The 23,586-nt window shown below is 52.3% G+C and overlaps 1 protein-coding gene across 2 annotated transcripts; it reads right to left on the bottom strand.

Moving 5' to 3' along the window:
• Positions 1 to 1,887: 1,887 nt before the first annotated feature.
• ABCB9 (ATP binding cassette subfamily B member 9) lies at positions 1,888 to 17,310 on the bottom strand. Of its 2 annotated transcripts, XM_074921131.1 has the most exons (12): positions 16,728 to 17,310; positions 15,238 to 15,932; positions 14,755 to 14,869; positions 14,119 to 14,249; positions 12,614 to 12,819; positions 11,467 to 11,664; positions 9,729 to 9,857; positions 8,155 to 8,343; positions 7,409 to 7,582; positions 5,851 to 6,010; positions 4,829 to 4,965; positions 1,888 to 3,671 (listed from the first exon to the last, which is right to left on the bottom strand). In XM_074921131.1, exons 2-12 carry the CDS (start codon positions 15,848 to 15,850, stop codon positions 3,333 to 3,335), a joined length of 2,391 nt encoding a protein of 796 aa, XP_074777232.1. In that variant the 5' UTR covers positions 15,851 to 15,932; positions 16,728 to 17,310; the 3' UTR covers positions 1,888 to 3,332. The 2 variants fall into 2 exon arrangements, with proteins under 2 accessions (XP_074777232.1, XP_074777233.1); XM_074921132.1 differs by lacking the exon at positions 7,409 to 7,582.
• Between the last annotated feature and the right edge of the window lie 6,276 nt (positions 17,311 to 23,586).

Here is a 23,586-nt window from a genome sequence, read left to right on the forward strand (position 1 = left end):
AGCTACAGGGTAAATACATGTCCCTGGGGAATCGCTAGGACTATACGATCTACTGCTGAACTTCATCTTGGATAGAGTTCTCCAGTGTTTAAATCGAATGAAGGTGTGGTTATACCTATTACAGGGAATGGTTAGAGCTTATTAATAGTGAGGAAAACAACCTGCCATGCAATATACAGTCAACCTTTGTAATCAAATGTGCTCTCAAAGGCCTAATTGCTTCCAATTCCACTATGACAGTGGAATTTGAGGTCCCTGTGAAGACTCTTGAGGAAAAGAAACTTTTTATCTGCATTGATGTAATTGAGAAGCTCCTGAACAGATTTTGTCCGTGTTCCCATGTAAACGTCAACTCTGGGCAAACCCGCAGCCACAAAATACTACAGTTCAGGGTTTCAGAGGAAACAGTGGCCTTGTTTCCAGGAGAATAGCCTGAAACAGACTGCCCACAGGCAGCGAGGCCCAAGGGACAGGGGCAGCTCCAGGAAGCAGATTCTGTTCCAGCACTGGAGCAGTTCCCACTGCTGCACTGAGTTAAGCTCATCTTCACCAATGGGTTTAGATTGGCTAATGAGCATCTCTGACCCCAATTTTCTCTTCAAAAAGAAGTCATAGTTGGAATGATTTTGAAAAAGCAGGGTTTTCTGTACAGTCATAGGGTTCGTAGTGGGCCAGCAGAAATGTCTGCATTAGATGAGTACTGCTGGATCCCCAGTGGTGTGGGGAGCTCCCACCAGGCTTCCAGGCCATAAGAAAACCCTCATGGCTTTACCATACAGGCAGATCCACTTCTCACTTGCCAACAGCACAGTAAAAGGTCTCGTTCAAGCCAGGAGGTGTAAGGCTCAGTGGAAAAGTAGCCTTGAGTTATCTGGATGCAAAAGCGAGAATTCAGCACCTGTGGCAATGAACAAAGTTGGGCCCTGTTATCAGCTTGGACTGGTGCCACCAGCAGAGACAACCTGGTTTCTAATGTGCTATTTCAATTGAAGCTGTTTGGACCTGACCTGGGAGCACAATGCTGGGATTATCATCACAACAGGTTTAGGAAGCAGGGCTCCCTTCCTGAAATTCCCTGTAGTCTTTGCAATAAAACTAATCTGATTGTATCCTCCAATTCCCCTTTTTGCAGCACTGTCTGGGAGGGACACAGGATAAGATCAAATTCTCTTTTCTGGCATCTCGTACTAATGAGCATTGTCCTACCAGCACTTCCGAGGGTGAGTCAGCTTCCCTAGTTCCTAGGTAACCTAATTCTACCCCCCACCCCCTGTTTTTCAATTAAGCAGAAATTAATTCTGCTTCTATGAACCACTGGCCACATTCTGCTCTCAGGTACTGATAAAAATGCAGAATTAATCACTTGCCCGCCAGCACTGGGTGGAACCCCCAAACTCTTTATACCCACAGTGCAAGTTTTCATCAAGTAGGAATGCACGGCCGTTTACTGAAGGGGTGAACTGAGGAGTTCAGAGTTCGACAGAGGTTTCCTGAGTGGAGGGAGATAAGACAAAAAGCTCTCCTGCTGAGGCACAGATTTTTATCATATCACAACAGCAAGCAGCTGAAAAGATTCCAGTCACTAAGCACTGTGCTTTGAGAACGGGTTAGACTGCCTGCCTGCCCTTTCCTATGAGACTGACTACTGGATGGGATCCGGGATGAAAACAAGATCTTAAACAGGTTATACTTACTGCTACGGCTCACAGCCATTATCAGATGCTGAAGTCTTTTACATGCCTAATTCTCTGTAGGTTCTTCTTGTCATTCCCTGCAAGGGAGCCAGAACACGTGCAGTGTGCAGCTGTATTCAGCCATCATCTCAGATGAACATTACCTTGAAAACCCTGAATGCAAAAAACCACCCCCACTAGATTGGCTCGATGCTGAGTGGCAGAGGTAGTATTTTATTTTTTGAGCATCCCTCCTCAAGGACACTAAAGAGTTTGTAAAACATCACTAAACAAAAACAAAACATCGCCAACAACAAAAATGCAAACCTGCCGAAAAGTAAAACACAGCAGCATTCAAATATTGGAAAACATGAGAGCTAAAGTGCTTGAGATAAATTCTTAACTACGCACAGTCTGAAGTCAGTCTTCCCCATATAAATGATATTTTTCAACAGCACCTGCCTGACTGCATAGGTTTCTTCACCAGTCTGTGGCAGGGTAACACTACTAAGCCAGAGCCATTACCCAAGCTAGGAGTAACATATTTCTTTCTATCCCTCATACTAAAAGTAAGTTAATAATATTCAAAGAAACACATTTTAAAGTTCAGGCAGCTGAAGTTGGACTTCAAGGAAAGTGACTGTATGGACTTCCCATGCAGTGAAGTCACTAGCATAGCCTGAAGCTGAACTAAGCTTTGGTGGGATTTATAAAGTGCTGTGTTTTAGTATTTGATGCCTGTCTTTAGTAGTATTTTTTTCAAACCAGCACCGGGATTGTGAGTTAAAAAAATTCTGAAATAACAGACAAATTTTCAGTGGATGCTGGAGCCAGACAGACATTGCACAGTGCACACAAATATATTAAAAAAAAAAAACAAAACAACCAAATCAAACAAACCCCAAACCAAAAAAACCCCAAATCCCAAAACCTAACCCAATTATGGTAAAACTTTTCATCCTTAAAAACAAACACCCACCAAGCACCAAGAGCAAATCTGAAAGCAACATCTGCCTCCTGGTCCCTTGGCTCGTTCCAGCAAGGATGGCTACTACATGATACAAGCTCAGCAGCAATGGTTGTGAGCCTGAGCCTGCAGGCACTCAGTGCAAATCTCTCCAGTGTTCAGCCCCATGGGACTGATCCAGTTTTCCCCGAAGCCAAAGGGAGCTCCCTACAGACTTCAGCAGACTTTGGATTGGCCCCTTAGACTGACAGCAGGAGCAGGACCTTGTTTTACAGTTTTTCTATCCAGCCACAAAAGCCACCCCCTGAAATACCTGAAGGGGTTTTCAATCTTCCCCTCCATGCATGCATTTAACATCCATTACAGTTAATAGCAGTTACACATGCATACCAACGGGAGAAAAGTCCCAGTCGAGAGGAATTACTGGTAGTAAGAAAAGAAACCCAGTAGAAACGCTGAGAATTGCTAAAGACCCAACTCCCTCGAATAAATGAGTTTCCCTGTTTAACCAGGCGGCGGCTGCCCGCCGGACCGTGCTGCAGGAAGCTCTAGAGTGTGTGTTTGTGTGTGCACGGGGGTGTGAGGCGCGGGGGGAGCGAACGGGCGGCGTTGTGCAGCGCGCCAGCCCGTCGGCAAGCTGCCTCCTGTCTCAGCGTCCCAGCAAGCGTCTCGAGCGCCGGCCGTCGCTGCTCTCACTTGTGAGCCGTGGTGTTGTAATCATCCTGTGCCGCGGCCGGCAGGGAATGGTCTATCCTGAACTCTTCCTCCAGCCCGCCGGGCGGCTTCGCTGAATCCCCTCGAGCTGCAGGTTGGCGACTGTCTGCGCCGCCTCCTTCCAGCCCCAGGATCTGTCTCTGCACCAGCTTGGAATAAAGGCCTCCTTCTTCCATCAGCTCCTTGTGTGAGCCCTGCTGCACCACGCGGCCCTTGTCCAGCACAATGATGTTGTGTGCCTTCTCGACAGTGCTCAGCCTGTGGGCTATCACAAGCACCGTGTGGTTCTGCAAGTCGCCATAAATCGCCTGCTGAATCTGCGCGGGAGGAAACGACATTAGTGCCTGAGCATCGCTGGCTCCACTTTGGAAGGGAGAACAGCAGCTTTGTGGTCTGTGTTAAGAAACCTCTGGACAGGAGGTTTGCTCTCCTCTGGCCACACAGAGGACACAAGACTCCCTGCAGCACTACCAGCACCAGCATGTCCACCCCAGCTCCCGGCTCTCGCTTGTGCAGCCTGAAAGACTGTCTCAGTCCAGCCAGCCCACAGATGTGGTATGCACACAGGTCTGATCCTGCAAGCTGGTTTCTTTTTAGAGCTGGGCTCCAAATTTGGAGGCTGTGTGGTGTTGACATGGACTGCAGGAAGCCAATCCCTGGTAAATGCAGCTGCCTAGAAAAGCGGGGCCTTTTTATCAGTTGTTTTCTAGCCAACAGACATAGACAATAGCACTAAGGTCTAAAGGCAAGCAGATGGCCACCAGGTTCATGTCACATTGACACCCCTGGCTAACCAAAACCAGCCCCTGGCTAGCATTAGATACCATGCATGTGGCTGAGGACCTGCGAGCCAGCAAGCTGGCCCATGGTCTGATGCTCGCACTGCCCCAAACCGTGGAGCAGCAGCGCTCATGCTCCGGGACTGGGAGACACTTCCTCACACCTCAACCTTGAGCTAGCTTTCCCTCATGTCATTAAACCAGTGAGGCTGAACTGCTACTGGTAGAGCTGTTTGGTCGTCATATCCCAGCCAGATAAACCAGCTCAGTTCACAGAAAGCTCTGAGCCCTTCCTGCAAGCATGGCTCCTTTGGTGCCTCAGCTGGAATTTAACTCAGGCAGTCCTACTCCCTGCTGCAGTACCATTTTTCAGGGTCTTCCTCCATATCCAGTCCTAAAAGGCTGAACAGAGTTGCTGTATATCAATTAACACTTTCCACATTTAAAAACTCAGTGTAGATCTCTATCTCATCAGGTTTGCCAGGCGCTGGCTGCTGTGAGCACAGGATTATTCCCTTCTTGGTGGCTACAGCAGTGCTGGAAGCAAATTCCTGCTCAGGAATTAGTGTTTTACCCAAACCTCTGATTGCACCATGTCAAGACTAAGCTTGTCCACAGCCTGGAAATGGAAGCTACAGTCTTTCCTCCAAACCCAGATTGCCTCTTTGGCCCAAACACCCGAGTCACCTACTCACCGCGTGTTCACTCTCTGCATCCAGCGCGCTCGTGGCCTCATCCAGGATTAGGATGGGGGGAGTTCGGATCAAGGCCCTGGCAATTGCTACTCTCTGCTTCTGGCCACCTGACAGCTGGGCTCCTTTTTCACCTGCCTCTGTTGGGTCAAGAGAGAGAGGAAAGGGTCAAAATAAAAATAGGAGCTGCCATCAAGTTCAGCTTCCAGCCACAGCATCAGGATAGTGTCATGCTTTGAAGCAAAGACCGGGTAAATGCTTCTGCTTACTTGGCAGAGCAATTTAAATGATTTAAACATCCCCGAGGGCTGCAGTCCTTCCCTCCAGCAGCAAGTTCTCTACTGTTGTCCCAGGGTTTGAGGGACTAATGCTCATGGAAACAACACAGAGAAGTCTGGAAGATTATCTAAACCCCAGGCCTACTTTCCCTGCCCTTGCAGGTAGAGATGGCAGCAATGCAGCTGCAAGGTGGGCTCTGGAGGGTGTGCGACCAAGGCAGCAGTGAGGGGGAACTGGCATCTCTCTGCTGGCTCCCATAAACACGAACCATCATCAGTCTGACCTGTCTCCTCACAAAGGCCCGCTGTCACAAACACATTATTGTCTATCACTATGGATTTATCACAGGTTTATTTTCTCTCTCTGCAGGTGGGGTGGTGCACAGCTAACTGTTTGGGTTATGGCCTTTTCTCCTGATCGCTGTGCTGAAAAATGGTGAGACTGACAGTGACACATCTCCATAACACTGCCAGGCACTGGGAGCCAGACCTGTCTGGATGGGATGGGGAACACTCACCCCACTGCCACAGAGCAGCAGCAGAAACACTCAGCCAGGATGGGCTCAGAAATCCTGCAGCAGCTCAGTCACCCCGAGAGGCAGCCAGGGTGCTGCACCTCTCCACGTAGCTGCCTCTGCGCTGCCACCAACTCGTGTCCGTCACTACCTGCATGACTTTCCAGCCAAGGGGACAGTCTCTGCCTTCCCATGGCAATGCTTTCAAGTGTAAATGGAGGGATTTTGGTACCTGTGTGGTAGCCGTCTTGTAGCTCCGTGATGAAGGCGTGTGCGTTGGCCTTCTGAGCAGCCTGGACAACTGACTCAAAGGAGGCTGAAGTTAAGCCATAAGAAATATTATCGGCAATAGAGCGGGCGAACAGCACTGGCTCTTGGCTCACCAGGGAGATCTGCAGGAAGGAAGGGAAGAGCAGGGGGTTGGGAGCAGAAGGACACAGCAGCCGGTGTCTCGGACCATTGGCATTTGTTCTTGCTGGGTGAGGACTGAAGTCGGCAGAGCCCCACCATTAGACCAGGATACAGAAGTGCCTCAACGTGAGCTCCCAGTGAGGATGCTAACGGTGGGGTGCCCAGCAGCAGCCCCAGCCCAGTTTGCATCATCTGCTGGAAGCCATTTTTCAGGAAAGAAACCTGATGCAGTGCTGGTATGTTGGCATCTGGGACAGGCCTCCCCCTCCAAGACCCTGCTGTGTTTTTTGCTCCAAACCTGTCATTCCCATCCCTATTTGCTCTTCACAGAATGGGAAACCAGTTGCTGGGACAAGGCAGGCTGGAGAGACTCTCTCCCAGGCTCTTACTGATTTTCTGTTCAAGGCCAGTAATCACGCTTGGGTCACGTGAATGAACTCTCCTGCACCTTTTAATCCAAAATTAGCAAGTTAGGGACATAGCTGCTGCAGTTCCTTAATTGCTTAGCAACAGCCTCCCTGTCCTACCTTACAGCCGTTGCTGCTCACTCTCGCATTCAGCCTGCTTTGTCAAACCCTCAACACTGAAATAAATTGAACCCTCCAAATTATTGCTCAGAACTGGGCATGAAGAGAGCCAGCGGGACGTGGTCATATTTTAATTGACTTCTCCCCATGCTCCTAACACCACACCAGGCTTTCCAAACTGAAAGACTAGCTTGTCTTTTAATTTTTGCTCAGTACAAGCAGGGAATGTAAATTAGTCACACTGACTTTGGCTTTCCAGACTGTCTCTGATCAATTGTTTTCAGGTTTTCCTGCTGACTGGCGAGACCATTCGCTCTGGAGGCAAACAAAGAAGGCAGTTACTTGCAGAGGAGATGAAGGCTGATCTGTGCTGACACACAGATGACAGCCAAGGGGCCTGGACCCCTCTCCTAGGCAAACCACCCAGCCCCTCTGGTGCTCCGGCTGCTGCCAGCATCCCGAGAGGCTTAACTCCCCATTAGCTGAGAATTACTTTAAGATCTTAAGGTAGAAAGTCCTGGAGGAATGCAAAACTCTTTTTTCAAACACAATTTAGATGATAGTTAATCCAACAACCAGAAACATATTTCTATGCATTGGCCAAGAAATACAAACCCATGGGTTTTGTTCTGTTTTTGGAAGGCTTCCCCCTCCCCATGAAACCACTCACCATCCCTTTCCCTTCCGCCCCCACAAATTATCTGAATTCATTTCCTGGACCACCTCCAGCCTTCAGCTTTCTGGACATTTCAGAAGTTGCCAGATCAAATTCAAAGCAACATGCAACCCTACCATCCATCCCCTCTGATCACAGCAGGCGATAGCTAGAATACACGTATCAGTCGCTCGTACCACTGAGTGCAGGTACTTGTGATCGTACATGTTAATGGGACGCCCATCCAGCAGCACCTGCCCGTCTTGCAGAGGGTAGAAGTTCTCCAGGATGTTGACACAGGAGCTCTTCCCGCTCCCTGAAGGACCCACCAGCGCCGTCACTTTGCCGGGGTGCAGGGTGAAGGACACATTCTGTGACATGGGTGGGAGAGCATACTCAGGTCCTGGCTTTTCCCAGGGTCCTGGGGCAGCAGCTTGGGCACTATGCAACAAAGGCAGCCGAAATCCAGCCACAGTGACCCTCCAACTTGGTGACGTGCCACATCAGCCATCTCTCCTGGCTCTGAGGAAGCAAGGAGTCTCCAAAATTGTTTCAAATTTGCCTGCTGATACAGCAGGACCTCTAAAAACTGCAAAGCAAACTAACCTCTTTGCTGCCTCCCCCTGCCTCATGACCCCAGACCCTCTCCCATGGGAACAATGCGAGGCAGCTTGGCACAAAGCCCTGTACCATGCTGACGTGTTTAATGCCTGAGCAGAGAACAAGGGTTGTATTAATAAATCTCATTCCTTGTGAGGAAGGTCAGCCCTAAACACCCGCTGTTCCTTATAATCTGTTTTCCAACATGCTGTTGAGCCTGCCTTTATGGATCTCCTAAAGGGCAGCTGACATTTCCTGCGGGCTGGGTATTGGTTATTGCCACAACGGAGAAGTGGCGCGTGATGCTTCGTGGCGGGGAGCGCTCTGCGCCCGCGGGGCTCACCTGGAGGACCTGTGTTGCGGAGCGAGTGCGGTAGGAAAACGTCACGTTTCTGAACTCCACCTTTCCATCCACGTGGTCTGGGGCCAGGGAGCCGTCATTCACCATCGTTGGCTTGCGGTCGATGAACTCGAACACCTTCTCGGCAGCTCCCACTCCCTGCATCAGGCCGCTGTAGACAGAGCCGACAGACTGGAAGGGAAGAGGCGATGGTGAGACCCTCCCATGTGATGGGAAAGTCAGTCAGTGCCACTCGTAAGGAGAACTGTTGAAGCATTCCCAGGTCTTCTATCAGCTGACATTAACGACAGTCATCGAACACAGGAAAAGCAAGCTCTTCCCCCTCTGCAGGATATGGAGGGGATACATATGGACTTACCCAGGGAAAGGGCATCTAAGGGGGTTTTGTGCATGGGTAGTCTCAGAGGGGAACAGAAGAAGGAAACACATAGATTGGGAAGAGAAGATGTGCGCCAGGAGATACACAACCCAAACTTGCAACAAAACCCTCCACTCATCTCTCTTTTCTCAAGACCAGCAGCTCCCCAGCCCAATAGTTGAACAGAGTCCACACCCAGCAGCACATCACACCAGCCCCTGAAGGCGGCCAGCTCATTCCCTACTACATGTGTCTCAAATGCAGAGCAGCTTCAGGCTGGACCCTTCTAGACAACCATTTGGCAGCTGATAAGGTTGTTTCCTGCTAGAATATGGTCCTAGTGGATTTACCATTGCGCTTTCCCAACTACAGCTGCTGTACGCTGACACCAGCTTCCCTGGAATAAACCCCTGTCACGTTGGCTCTTTCCAATATTAAACCCAGAGCTGCAGAACAGCTTGTACTGCAACTGCCCCTCCCATCAGGAGGGAGAAAAACCCAACAAACCAAACCAAACACACACGAAAACCACAGCCTGGAAACACCACCAGAGCCGGCAGTCATCTGAACAGATGGCGAGAGCCAGGCGAGCTGCCTCCAGCTCTGCTCTGCTGCTGCACAAAGGCTGAAGCACTGCCGAAACCACGCTTGGCTGCGAGGAAACCTCGACTTGATCATTTCTGCCTCGATTTGCCAAGCTTATGCCTTTGCAAGGGGAAGGCAGCCCTGGGTGGGCTCTACCATCCCACCCACAATCCCATCTTGCTAATGTGCTGCCAACACAGCAGCTTGCAGCCTATTTCGGGGGGGGGGGGGGGGGGGGGGGAAGTAATATAATTAAGCTTTTAATGAAGCCTGAAATTTAACAGGCAGCTTTGTAATCCCTCCATCCTTCATGCCAGGAAATGTGCTTGGGAGACAGCCAGGACTACTGCCCTTCAGCGGGGCCAGCCTGACCGCTTTGGTCCTGGTGGTGTTTTTGGGGGATGAGCTGCTTTGGGCACATTCAGGTTGTGAGGCTACAGCAGGAGGGGAGCGGGGAGCAGAGGGGAGAATGAGCCCACCAGTGGGCAAAGCCACAGCACCAAGGAAATGTGCTGCAGGAAAGTCAACACTGGATCTAGCCCTGCAACTGCCCTGGGACCTTCTAGATGATAAAGATGTTGATCTTTAGCCCAGCAGGATAAAACAGACTCACCTCCATGCAGTCTCCTAAGACGAACTCATAAATGATGAAGGAGATCAGATTTCCACTTGTCATTTGCCCCGAGATCACGAGGTGCCCACCGTAGTAAAGGATGCTGACCTGGACCACCAGAAGGGTCAGCTGAAAGCAAAAAAAAAAACCCCAAATCAGCAAGGACAACTGAATGTTTTTGCGCATTTGTAATTACTCACACAACAGCCCACAATTCATGTGCTGACATTTATTCTTTGAGCCCCAAACTGAGCATCCCTGACAGCGTGCAGCTGGCAGCCCTAGCAGCAAGTGTGGATATGAGAACGGAAAAACAACTTGAGGACATAGGCTGATTTAAGGAGCTGGGATGGCATCTTTCAACAAAACAGAAGTCCAGAGGGGCAACAGCCAAGGAAGAAGAATTTATCTGAAATAACAGAACAGCTCATGGACTTCTCTCTTGGACTAAAGTCCTCAAGCATAATAATCTACGCTCAAATTATCCAACACGTGCAGTCACCTTCACCAACAAAACTTTTTGTGATATGAGTGTGACACATTTCCATTTAGAGCACAAAATCAAGCCAAGAGTTAATGCAAAAAATCCTCCTTGTGTGTACAAGTCCCTGAAGCATAACCTCAACTCTTGCCTGAAATCAGTGTAGGTGGTAACCCCAGAAAGGAGACAGATCAACTCTAATATGACAAATACCAGCCCCTGCCTTTATTCAGCTGGTTTTATTCCACACTGCCTGGGCACTCAGAAAAGCAGTGATGCCCTGATGCTCTGTGCAACATTTGTGGGACAGGCTGTAAATTCACACAGACAAAAATACTGGAGAAAAAAAATTCCTTCTCTGTTGCTCTGCCATGATTTGACCTTAAAATTCTGCATTCCCTTTGAGAAAGGCTCTACCAGGGCTGTGCTAAATCCATCAGCTTCTTTCTACATGAGCCCTGCAGGAGCAGTTTTGGAGGGCTTTTGCCTTCTTTGACTCGGCGGGATCTGTGCTGACCCAGTTCACACTATGGCTTCACCTGGGAGTCCAAAAACAATGCTAAAAATATTCCAATTTTGCTTCCAGTCTTGGGAAGCCATAAAGTCTCCCACAGCTGCACGAGGGCACCACAGCTCACAAACCCTTTATCAGAGGCTACTTAGAACCTCGAATGTGCAGAGATAAGGACGGCCTCACATTAGGGTTTTGCACAGTCTTAGTTATCAGCTGATGCCAGAGAAGTCCCAAACCATCTGGTCTTAAATGATGAAAAAGCATTTTGCAAAAAAAAAAAAAAAACAAAAACCCCAAACCCAAACCCCAGAAGCCTCCCTCTGCTACCACCCACACAGAGAGAAAATCTCTGTTTCTGAGCAGAAGCTCAACCAACGCCACGGCTGTTTCCCAGCCGGAGCCCCGGAGATGAGCTGGCACAGGCACGCAATGCAGCAACACAGAAGCATGGGGTTTTCCATGACCTTGAGCAGTTATCAATTATATTCTTATTTGCAAGAGAAAACAGACTGTTCAGTGGCACGATGCAGCGCTGCCCTAAGGGGGAACAGAATATGCTCTCTGATGAGTGAAAAAAAATAATAATCAAGAGACAGAGGATTATTGGCAGTGGACATCAAGACTGGGCTTGCCCTAAAAAGCTCCCTGGAAGCAGGGAAGCACATGTATTGTGGCGTGTGCATTCTGGGATCCAGAGCCTGTCCCCAGCCTCGTGTAGGGGAGCCCTGGAGCTGGCCACCTACCCCGCTGGACCAGACGTAGTAGGTGTAAGCCATGGCCTCCCGCTTGTTGAGTTTGTACACCTGCTGTAGCTTCTGCCAGTACACGTTCGCCTCCACCTCCTCGTTGGCAAAACTGCGGACGGTCTTCATGGCGGAGATGGTCTCCTCGGCAGTGTTGTTGGCCTTGGCCAGGGCGTTCTGCACATCCTTGGAGAGCTTCTGCAAGGAGCGGGGGGAGGCAGAGGGGGCTCAGCGGGCGTCAGGCTGCCCATGGCACATCTCCCCGCACACCCTGGGCTCTGCTGGGCTTGGGAAAAGAAGGCATGGTGACATTTTCCAAGGCCATGGGCAATAAGGCTGAGCATTGGGATATATCCCACAACTCGGGCCAGCCTGGGACACTGTGCCAGGAGGAGAACGGATTCATTGAGCTGTCCCTGAGGAGGGGCCTGGGCTGCTGGGGGTGAAGTGCCATGTCTGGGATCACTTGGGAAGCCCCCAGCAGAACTGCTGCTCTCAGTGCCCTGATGGGACAGGGTCAGCCTGACCCAGGAGCCCTTCCAGGTGTTTCCAAGTCCAGGACAGGTCTGGAGACCAAGGGCAGCTCTACTCCTACCATGAGTGCTGGACCCACAAGAGGAGCTATGGCTGGGTGAGGCAGTACCCAAGGACCCTGTTTTGGCAGCACCCGTGCACGCTGTGTCCCCGGCACAGTGGAAAGCACCAGTAACTGATGTGGGAAGCAGCAGTGCAGGACTCGCATGGTCCATGGGATGGGACATTAACCACAGGGGACAGTCCTTGGCCTGCAGGGAGAGGGAGGAAGCTCAGCACTGGACGTAACGCCCACCAAGTCACTCCAAAGGGAGAGGAGAGGAGAGATTGTACTAAGACAGGCAGGTGCATATGGGCCATCCCACGGCCAAGCTACCTCTCCTGTCAGATGTGAGATGCTTCCACTCCTGAGCATGAAGCAAGACAAGAGCTGAGGCTACACTTGCCTGCCCATACAGGTTTAATGCTGCCTTCCTGCCCCACTGTTGGCAGCAAAGCACTTGAGTATCAGTCCCACCAGCGCCAAGGCCACCCACAATCTCCACAACAGCTTCACGAGCGGAACAGCCCAGCATTGCGTCACACTGTGGCCATGCCAGCTGCTCCTGCCTACCTTGTAGTACTTCCCATAGACATCAGACACCAGCATGATGATGGGGAATCCCATGAAGGTGACGAGCGAGAGCTTCCAGGAGAGGCTGAACATGAAGAAGATCACCCCCGTGGCCTTCACCACATTGCGCAGGAAGATGTTGATGTTCTGGGAGACCAGGTCGCTCACGATGGTCGTGTCCGATGTCAGGCGGGAGATGACGTCCCCTGCAGCAACGAGGGGTTGGGGAAGGGGAGAGTGAGGACACTTCACCATGTGTCATGGGACAAGTCCCATGTCCTGTGCCGGGGGCCAGATGGAGCTCCCCATTCAACCCAGGCCCTTGCTGGGTGGCATGGAAGGGCGGCAACTTTCTACCACTGTGGATGCGAAGCAAAACCAAGGGGCTTGAATTGCTGCATGCACAAGGGACACAAAATGCATTTGAAGGCCCGAGCTATGTCCCTGGGTCACCAAGGATGACTGCAGAACAGCAAAGGGGACTGTGGCAGCACCCTACGGGCATGCAGATGGACAGCAGATGCCTAGGTAGTGTTTGCTGGGCTGCTGAATGCACCTCCAGAGCTGTCAACCCAACCCCGCGTTCATTTTTAAATGACGTCTGGAGCCCTCCAGGAGCTCAGCAGGGACTGCTGGCACCTTTCCCTGCCAGGGTTGGGCACAGCATGCCCTGCGGAGCATGTGGCAGCTTCAGAGAGGGCTGTTTGGGTTTAGCCACCTGCCCTGCAGCCCGGAGCTGACCCAAGTGACCCTGAGGACATGTGTCCAGCTACTAAGGTGTGATGCTTCTGCAGTGCCCTTTAGTGGAGCTGAACATTACAGCCAGCAAACATCACCCTGAATTCCTAAATACTTGGCCTGTGTTTGAGTCCAGCTGAATTCCCATGTTTTTGTGTAAGTCCAGGGTTACCCGTATCCCACTTACAATAACATCTTGGGTGTCCTCAGCTACCAGGGCACTGTGCAGTGATTGCTAAATATGGCAACAGCCTCAAAACTAAAAATACCGCCGAGACGAAATTAAATGTGTGAAAAGTTACACCAGGCTTGGACCACACCAGAGCAGCACGGACTGGGACAGGACTCAGTTGCAAGCAGGAAAAGCGACAAGCACACCCAGCAAGCTTCACACATCTGAGCTTTCTGATGCCCAAAAAAGAGCTGGAGAGCAGCCGACCAGCAGGCACTGGTGGATGGGAGGTATGGGAGGAGGAAAATAGGTGTTTTGGGGATGACTGGAGATGAACATGTCAGCCCTGGGACTGATGGATGTCAGGCTGATCTGTGGCGATGGGACATCCCCAGGGTGCTGGGCAATCCTGTCCCAACCCCATGGTGGGAGGCGACCAAAAGGGAAGAGTTTTCTGCTGCTACTTCTAAACACGAGCACTTGGGTGCTGTCTCTGGCTGCCCCCAGTCTGGTGCTGGTAGGACAAGCCAATGGGAAAAAAGTACCGGGATGGCATAGAGGGACTAGAGCAAATCTGGGGGAAAGAGGAACCAACCTGTGCGATTCTCATCAAAGAAACTCATCTCCTGAGACACCAGCGACCTGAAGAGGCAGTTGCGAAGGCGAATGTTCAGTCTTGCAAATATGAGTGTAAAAACGCCGCCCCGGATACCTGCGGCAAATGAGCTAATTGCAGATAAGAAACGTTATAGACCAATGGACACGAAACCCACTCCTCAGCAACACAAACACCCCAACGCCCAGGCCATGGGCTCGGGCAATGCTGCGCTGGCATCACTTTCCACCCCAGGAAGCGATGGCTAAATCAACCCACACCTCCTCTGGGTGCTACCAGCATGGGGACGGCTGGTCCTAACCCTGGTATGACAAACTTCAGGAGGGGACACAGCGCTGCCAGGACATCATTCCCCAGGGAGCCCATTCCCTGAGTCTGCTCCGGCTCCCCCACCGCCAGCACACGGTCGTGGAGGGCTACACAATGGCCTCAATGATTGCCACCATGCCCTCTTTGCACCGTGTCGGCGCAGAGAAAGCGAAGCACATCCCTGGGGTCTGACAGGGACCAGGCGGAGCAGCTACAGGCGAGACAGCCTGTACCCACCACTAAGAGCTCCTGTGGGAAAACCCCAAACTCCTCCTTGTCAGGGCCAAAACCAACCCCTGCGATTACCTTCCTATGGCGAGCAGCGACATGACCAGCACTGCTGTGGAGAAGCGATCCATGCTCTTCTGCACCACGATGCCGTCAATGGCCAGCCCCGTGTAGTAGGGCAGGAAGGTCTCTCCTGCCAGATAAGCACAGGAGACGGAGTTTCAGCCCCACCATGTGGGATTGGCACAAGACCTGTATTTCCAACTGTGATAGCCCATGGACAATCCCATCCCCATCACAAAGATACTCAGCCATCGCACGAGATGTCTCAGGAGGTGTAGCCCTTAGCGACATGTGGGGATGTTTCATTTCCCAGCATATTTTATCCCCTATTACATTTTTTTTGCCCCATTGCATTTTTGACCCAGCCCATGCAGGATGTGCCACCCAGCACCCCCAAAAAAGCAATCCTGGAGTGCTGCCATGTACCCTCCCCATGGTTCCTTCCCTCCTGGTGAGGATGGGAGCACACCACAGCCCTGCCACCGTCCCTTCACTCACCCAGCGCAGCCACGAGGAGGAAGAAGGAGGCAATGCCCAGGAAGAAGGCATCTGGCTTGGTGTAGGACAGCAGTTTATGGATGGTGGGACCCGCCGCCTCCTCCCGCTTGTCCCGTGGGGTGCCCCCGTCACAGCTCTCCTCCACCTCGGCACGGGACTCAGAGCTGGGCCCCAGCGCCTCGCGGGAGGAGGTGACGCAGGCCAGCAGCTGCCACAGGCCAAAGGTGGCCCCCAGCGCCACGTAGGTCCAGGCAAAGAGCCCCCAGAACCAGGGGTCCCTGATGGTCCTCCGCACCTCTGAGTAGAGCAGCAGCTTCACCATCATGTAGATGCCCATGAGGAGGCAGACGACGGTGATGAAGGTCCGCGACGCCCTGAGGCGCCGGGGGCCGTAGGCCGTGTTGGTGGCCACCCCGATGGCGGCCCCCAGCAGCACGCAGCTACGGTAGAGGCAGCCCCCCCAGATGTCCAGCAGCGAGTTGAAGATGTTAAAGTGGCGCAGGTCCTGCAGGACATCCCGGCCGCCCCGGCCATGGACATAGAGCAGCGTGGTGACCACCACATCGGCCCCACTGAGCGCCAGCGTGCTGGCCACCGCCTTCCAGGCACGCATCCTCGCCGCGGGGCTGGGGGGTGGTCACTGAGGTGGCAGGGGCTGCCCTAGCACGGGGAGGATGTGGTCATGTTGGCCTTTGCTGTGGGGTGAGACAAGAGGGATGGGATTGTTACTCGCCCCAGAGAGGTGGCAGGGAAAGGGAAGCAGGATGGGGGGACAACTGTGCCAGCTTCCCACCAGCCCATCCTGACCCCAGACCCCACTATCTGCTCCTTCATCCCCACCCCTGCTGCATACTCTCCAAGATATTTCAGAAAATGAGAAGCACAGATGAAAAAAAACTTCTCTCCCAGATGCCTCTACCCATCCTGAATCACAGAGAAGGGGAATCTTTGTCCCTGCTTGCCGTGGTGGCTGCGGGGCCAGCCGGGAGATTCCTGGCAGCTGTGTGGTGCTGGAACATCTGTGCAGCCCACGTGTCCTGCGCTACAGAGCCGTGTAGGTGTTGGTCATTTGTGATCTGAGAGTCCCTCCCCACCTTTCCCAGGACAAAGTTGAAGCCGAGCACTATCAAAACTATCAAAGCAGAAGGGAAAACAGCTTAGCTTTGTAACAGATCCCCCCTCATCAAAACCAGGTGCTGTCTGTCACACCTCGCTGTCCCCAGCCCTCTTGAATATTAATTTGGGGTAACCTACTAAACCCAGCACGTAATTCAACGAACAATTCAACACAACAAAAACCCCAAGAGGAAATTAAAAAGGGGTTGGAAATCCACAGCTGTGTCGCATGGGAGAGGGAGGCTCCGGGGCACGATGTTACCTTTGCTGTCACCCGTGGGTCTGCCTGGTGGCAGCGATGGTGGAGCTGGGTCTGAATTGACACAGAAAAGGGCAAAAAGCTCGACTGCCTTTAAACCGAGCGAGCTGCTCACCTGCTCCTGCGCCGTGCCCAGGGGTGCTGCGTGTACCCGATCCTCAGATTTGTGCTGGCCAAGCGGCTCCTGATGGAAGGCACGGCCCAAAGGATGCGTGTGCTGGCCACACTCCGGCCTGCGTGACCGCAGCCGCCGCCGCAGCCACCCGAAAGCAAACCCCGAGGAAAAGGGCAGCCCCTGGCACCCTCGGCCGAGAGCGGCTCGGCGGGTGGGATAAAAAGTGGAGGAAAACGGGGCAGAGGCTGCAATCGGGGCTGTATGGGGTGGGGAAGGAGGGAGGGAGGCAAAGCAGAGCAGCAGTGTCAGGGAGGAGCTGGACACGCTTCCCAGGGTGCTCGCTGCTGCCATCCGCTGCAAAGCTGCGCGGATCCGGCCGGGAGGAGAAGGAGGAGAAGGAGGAGGAGGAGGAAGAGGAGGAGGCGGCCACCGCAGCTCCCCGCCACCCGCCAAGGTGTCCCCAGCTACAAAGCCGGAGATGCCGACGGTCCCCAGCCTCCCCCCTGCTTCCCCCGCTGGGCGCGATGCTCCTCCCGGGGCAGACGCCCGGGAAAGGCCGTGCTCGCTACAGCAAGGGTCACACAGCTCCCCCCCGGCCCGCCCGGACGGGCTCTTACCGGCGGCGGTAGCGGCGGGGATCAGCCCGGTCCGGTCCCGCCCGACCCGGCGGCGGCGCGTCCCGGGAACAAGGTCGGCGGCGGCGCGGGAGGGCGTGGTTTCCGCGGTAGCCACGCCCCCTCGCCACGCCCCCTCGCTGCGGCGCGGCCCCGGCCCTGCCCCGACGCAGCAAGGGCAGCCCCAGGCTCTTCCCCACCTTAAACGTTGGGGGTTTCTTTAAAAAAATTCATGTATTTTGGATAATTGTGATATCATTTTATAGGTTTTATTTAATTTCTGCAGAAGAGGGTGAAAATACAACACACGAGTTGGCTTTAAAAACAATCACAAGGGCTCAACATAATTTTTTTAAATTAACCCCTAAACAGGGGCTCAACATCATTTTTAAAAATTAACCCTTAAACAGGGGCTCGACATGGTTTTAAACTAACCCCTAAACAGGAGTTCAACAGGGGTTGAAATTAACCCCTAACGCAGAGAGGGATCCACTTTCAAGAAACCTGACTTACAAATTATTTTTCCCCCCTCAGGTCCCCGTGCTAGCTCTGAGGGATGGTAGTGTGTAGGTTCTGTGACTGCGGGGCTGCTCAGTGTCATCACCCCAAAGCTTCCCTGCGTTTTTGGGGTGCTGGGCTTAAAAACACCCCTATAACCCTCACCAGCCTAGGAACGGAGTACAGGATTCCTAGAGTTCACTCCATTTCTGGAGAGAACAGAATGGTGACGTTACAAAGGAAAAATTAATTTTCTCTGCTTGGATAACCAAAAATAATCACGTCCTATTGTCAATTTTGTGCTAATTAGTGCTTAAACTAAAAAAAAGAGCTCACTTCAAGCCATTCCCACGTCCACTGGGAATGCACTCAGACCCGGTGTGACTCTTCCTGGTTCAGGCTGACAGTGGGGAGGACAGTTTTAAGCTGGAGGAAACATACTGTGACGTGGCTAAGCCGGGTCTAGTTTCTGGTTCTCATCTGCACCCAGATCTCTCCCCAGGCTCTGATACAATTACTCCCAAAGGGGCAATTTCCAAGCCATAGTCAAGATGGAGCTTTTAGGCAAGACCGAGTCTCTCACTGCCAAAGTGTAAATGAGGATGGTGCCACTTCCCACGGTCAGAGGGACGGTCCAAGGGCAAATCTGGACCAGGACGGGACTGAACAGACACCCTTGTCTGAACCTTCCCCTTCCTTTCTCCGCAGGACACAGCAGGCACGTCTGCACCCTGGACTCCCACACAGCTGGGCCACAAACCTCAGGGACAGTTCGTGCTACTGGACCCCCAAAACAGCCCCAGAGGCTAACTGGTTTTCTTCACGCCGGACATACTCTGCTCAGGTGGCAGGACTGTCTCGATCTGAAACGACACAAACTGGCCCTTCTTCAGCTTCTTCAGAGAGCTGGCAGCATTGCTCCCAAACACATTGTCTTCCACTTTGAAGGCAAGAGAGGGCAGGCCCCGATTTTTCCTTTTCACACTCTTCCGCTCCCGCTTGTAGGCTGTGGTCATGTTGGCGATCGCCTGTAAAGCAGATTGCTTGGGCTGGGCCTTGAGATACCGCCTAAAAATCAGCTCAACTCTGTCTCACACAAACTCGATGAGTGAGAGTCGGTGCTGCAGCATGTGGAGCTCAGCTTGGCAAGCCAGGGCTGTGCCAGCAAGTGCCAGCATAGCTGGCTGGACCTGCGGGTAAGGGGGAGACTCAGCAAGGTCTTCCCAGCCTTATTCTCACCAACCCCAAACTAGCAGGAGACCTGACAGTAAGAAATTATGATTTCATGGCCGTGCTCAGAGGAGCCATTGGTTCTCCATCCGTAGAAGGCAGAAGGGGATCTAGGCTGGAGAACCCAGACGCTTTTATCACCTCCTGTTAATTACAGCCCCAGTCCTGGCCTGTCTGCAGGCGAGTGTTCGTGACCTAGAGACCAGAAGTGCCCTTACAGACAGGACAGGATGCTTCGGTGTTACCCAGACAGAACTCTCCCTGCCCCGTGCCACGATGTGCATCTCCATTTCACAGAAGGAGAGCTGAGCCAGTGAGCCTGAGCTGCCAAAGGGATCAGCAGGGCACAGATCCCACATGTTCAGCTCCTCCCTCTCATCTCATTTTACTGCTGCTATTCCCTGGAAGAAGAATCACAGTCGAGGTGGGATCAGAGAAGACCACATAACCCTGTCTGAGCGTAAGAAATGACTGAGCAAACAAAGCACTCAAGCCTTGTCTATTATTTTTTGGCACACAGATCACCAAGCACTTTACAGGGGACACTGAGGTCATTTTTCAAGTCGGGAAACCAAGAAACAGAGAGACAAAATGAGTTGCCCAAGGTGACCCAGCATGTTAGAGACAATCAGGAACTGAATGCTGGCTTTGCTCCCCAAATCCAGCTCTCTGCCCACTGGGCCACGAGTCTTCATGGTAGCCCCAACCTCCCCAGTTTCTCTCCTTCCATTTTGGGGCAGGGTTGCTTTAAAACTTCTTAATTACACAGTATGTCCCTAAAAGCTTTTTGTCCCTGCCTGAGGATGGACTCCCTTGGCTGATTTAAGATGCAGATTACAAGGCAGAGTGCTGGGCACGCTGGGGCACAGCTCTCATTAGCCTTGATGGGGTAAGCCAGTCCCTCTTATTTCATCACCCAGCTCCGAGCAGCACCACCACCAGCTTCCCTGTGGTACCAAATGGTGCCGGCTCTGTGCCTGCTGGCCTTGGCACGCATCGAGGTGCCACTGGTCACCTCTCCTCTTAGAGACCTGTGGAGTCTCAGGCAGTGCTTAATGGGCTTCTGCCTTGCTCCTTCCCAGCTGCATGTGTACTCCCTGCCACGCTCAACCCTGTCAGCTCAGTGCCAGGAGAGAGCCCGCAGGCAAAGGACTCCTGTGAGATGGTGTTTCTGCACAGATGGAGCCAGGGACTCTCTCTGAGCACCTGAGCAGGCACATGCTGCAGCACAATCCTTGTATGGGCAAATCTCTCTGGTGTAAGGGACCCCGGAGGCCTCCACTGGAAAATGATTTCAAGGCACTGCAAGACTTACAATTTCTTTCACTGCGTTCTGCTGCTCCTGCACCGCGGCTGTGAATGGAGGGAGGCTGCCTGCCTTACCAGAGGTAGCCCCCTGCTCTTTAGAGTCCTTGACAAAATCCACCTGCAAGGTACAGATATTTGGGTGTTACTCTGCAACCACGCTACTGGCAAACCTCCTACAAGACTTTCCTGTGCCGGGAAGTTACCTCGGACGAGAGGCACACGTATCTGTTGAACATGAGGAAGAAGGGGGTGTACTTCGTGACGGAATTGACTGAGGTGCGGAAATCGAAGAGCACGGGGTCGAGGTGGGCGTCCCACTCACTGGGCTTCTCGTTCACCACGTTGCAGATGGAGGATTTGAGCACCTCAGCACTGCGGTCGTCCAGGCCTGCGCAGTCTGCGGGGTCTGCGGTGGTGAGGATCTGAGAGATGTTCCAGCGCTCACACAAATGCCGGCTGACCTGCAAAGGCGGGGGGGTCACGCCCATGGGAGAGCAAGGCAGGTTTGCACCACAGGAGGTTAGCAGCCTCCACAGCACGAGACGGCGCTGCTGCCATGCCAGGAGATGCCGCTCAGCAGGAAAAGCTCCCCAGAAAAGTTAGAGCCTGAGAAAATGTTTTGCAACAACTGTTCCTGTGCTTGAGGCTTTCCACAGCACTGGGAAGCTGGGGTAATCCCAGGGTAGGGCAGGAATCTCATGGACATGGTCTCACAGGTTCTTTCTTTCTGAGCGTGGCTGGAGGACTTGCACCACAGAACCACAACCTGAAATCCCTGACGGGGTGAAAGCACTGGCAAACCATCTACCCGCCCACAACAGGGCTGGCTCAGGGAGAAGGCAGCATCAGCTCCTTGCCTGCCCTACGTGGAACACTGCAACTCTGCCTTCGGGACCTGCTGCCCCAAAAAACTGCTGAAGGTCACGTTGCTTTTCCCTGAACCACCCAGCACCTGACCTACCTCCTCACAGAAGTCCCAGCTCTGACTGGTGTAAATGTTCTTGGATGCTCCGAACCTGAACGAGAAAAAGACAAACAACTGGTTTTACTCCATCAGCTGCAGGGCAGAGAGGATGGGTAATGGGATATAAAAGGGACTTTCAGTCCTCATGGGCAGCAGTATACGAATGGGACAGAGATGCCCCAGTAGAGCTGGTCCTAAAGAGGCTGGCATGACCTCACCTCCCCAGAGCAGAGAGGGGTCTGCTGGCCCCGTCTGTTTGCTCAGCTTGTTTGCTTTGGAATGATGAGACAGCAGGAGAAACAAACAAAGTTTCTTGCTCTGAACACAAATCTCTACAGGCCACATGAGCTTGCCACAAGGACAATGTCACGTGGTGACACACACCATGTGAGTGCAAAATAAACACTTTCTTGGATGAATTAGGGAGTGGTTTTAAAACCTTTGCAGAGAACTGGGGCACTAGCTCTCCCGGCCTTGGGGGTACTCAGAGAACCACTTCTGCTTCTTTCTCCCCTCCCCTGATAACAAGAGATTAACAGGCTCTTCCCAAGTACTTTGTAAAGAGCAACTGAGAGGCACTGCATGGTCCTTCCTGTAGAAGGGAGAGTTCTGATCTCGTGGCAAACCATCTTGTGGACATTGAGTATTTTTGCAACACACATCCCAGTGCACCCCATTTCACTGCAGAGGTGCAATGCAACCAGCAACAGAGGACCCACCTGTAAAAAATCGTAGCTAGGGCTTTAGCCACTGATAAAGGATCTTTCTTCTGTAGAGGAGCCGCCTCAACCCACTTAGTGAAGTAGTCAGTCACAAGGAGGACATGTGTATTGCTCTGGCTCGTCTCAGGAAAAGGTCCTGCACAAACAAGCATCAAGAAAAATCAATGTGATGCCGTAATATCACCCAAATGAGGCAAGTTAAAAACCCAGCCCAACAAAACGATCACTGCAAAAGCGACAGCTTTCTTCCGCAATGTCATTTGGCCAGTACATTTCTGTGACCTTTGTCAGCAAAAATACACCCATCACGGTCTCAATTCTGGGAAGTAACGCACGCCCATAACTCCCATTGTGTGTGGAGAGGGAACGGAGCCAGAGACACGGATCAGGTTGCACCTTGGTAGGCTGCTGTGGCCTCCTTGGCACCTCCTCACACAGACGCAGGCAGCCTTCACTCCCGCGCGTGCGGCAGCAAGTCTGCCACGCTTCCTGACGCTGGCGTGGCAGCCTTGGAAAGCCTGTCTGTCAGGCACAAACACTCACCGTGAATGTCTAATCCCAGCACTTCCCAGGGTGATTCCACTTTGACAGGCCTTGCTTTCCGCGATACGTTCTTGTTGTGCTCTGCGTTCTGGCATGTTTCACACATTTTGATCTGGACAGGGAAAAGACATATCAAAGGACTTTAAAATATGCTGATGAATTCTGTCAGATTCAGATAGGTTATGAGATGGACAGCACATCTGAGCAGCTCCCTTCCACCCAATAAAAATAGCGAGGGGCAACAAAAAGAGGACAAAGCACAACAGGCTAACACAGCTCACCTTTCACAAAACTTACCTGACAGCTTTCTCTGACACAATAACCAATTTTCTCAACGTGGCCTATAGCTAAGACATTTCTCACCCTGTTTTTAGACAATTGTTTATTGTATTTTAAACTTCTACTGCCAGCTAGAAAAATCATCAGCCCCGGGATGCTGGAGGAGCACAAGCCGCTTGGACCATGCAATGCAACCACACTTTTTCAAACCACACTGTTGCAGAGCCCTGCTGCAGGGAACTTTCAGCAAAAAAACAGATGAGGGAAAGTGGCCGAGGAGAGCCAGCAGAAACACTGAGCTCCTCCTGTTACAATAATTTAGGGAACTGGGCAGCTCTGGTAGGAATCCAGACTGCCCAAAGCTAGACTCAGCAACACTCTTCTGAAACAATCCCACGTTTCCATGCTGGCCAAAACTGCCCTGCACAAGGAGGCCTACCTGTGCAGGTTTCCTGATGCTCGGGGAAAAGACATCCAATCTATCCAGCTGCCTTGGGACGTTCCAACAGTTTCACCTGCAGAATTACTAAAGTATGTGGCTTCAAAGCAAGAGGCACTAGAAACAACATCCTCCCTGCATCAGGGCTCTTCTCACTGCTCACTTGGGACTGCTGCCTGAATGTCCAGGGACATTCATTGGTCACGGACATGGTCAATGCTCTCAACTTACCCAGTCCACAACATCCTTTACAATCCCCAGC

Source organism: Athene noctua, chromosome 17 (assembly GCF_965140245.1).
Source record: "Athene noctua chromosome 17, bAthNoc1.hap1.1, whole genome shotgun sequence".
Taxonomy (NCBI): domain Eukaryota; kingdom Metazoa; phylum Chordata; class Aves; order Strigiformes; family Strigidae; genus Athene; species Athene noctua.

What these genes read in the sequence shown, in the direction of transcription:
- ABCB9 (XM_074921131.1), bottom strand. Translation starts at nt 15,850, where the DNA reads ATGCGTGCCTGGAAGGCGGTGGCCAGCACGCTGGCGCTCAGTGGGGCC. An exon ending in CCTCCTCGTGGCTGCGCTGG is followed by an intron (nt 14,870 to 15,237) that starts GTGAGTGAAGGG and finishes CTTATCTGGCAG; the next exon opens with GAGAGACCTTCCTGCCCTAC. An exon ending in ACAAGTACCTGCACTCAGTG is followed by an intron (nt 6,011 to 7,408) that starts GTACGAGCGACT and finishes TCCTTCCTGCAG; the next exon opens with ATCTCCCTGGTGAGCCAAGA.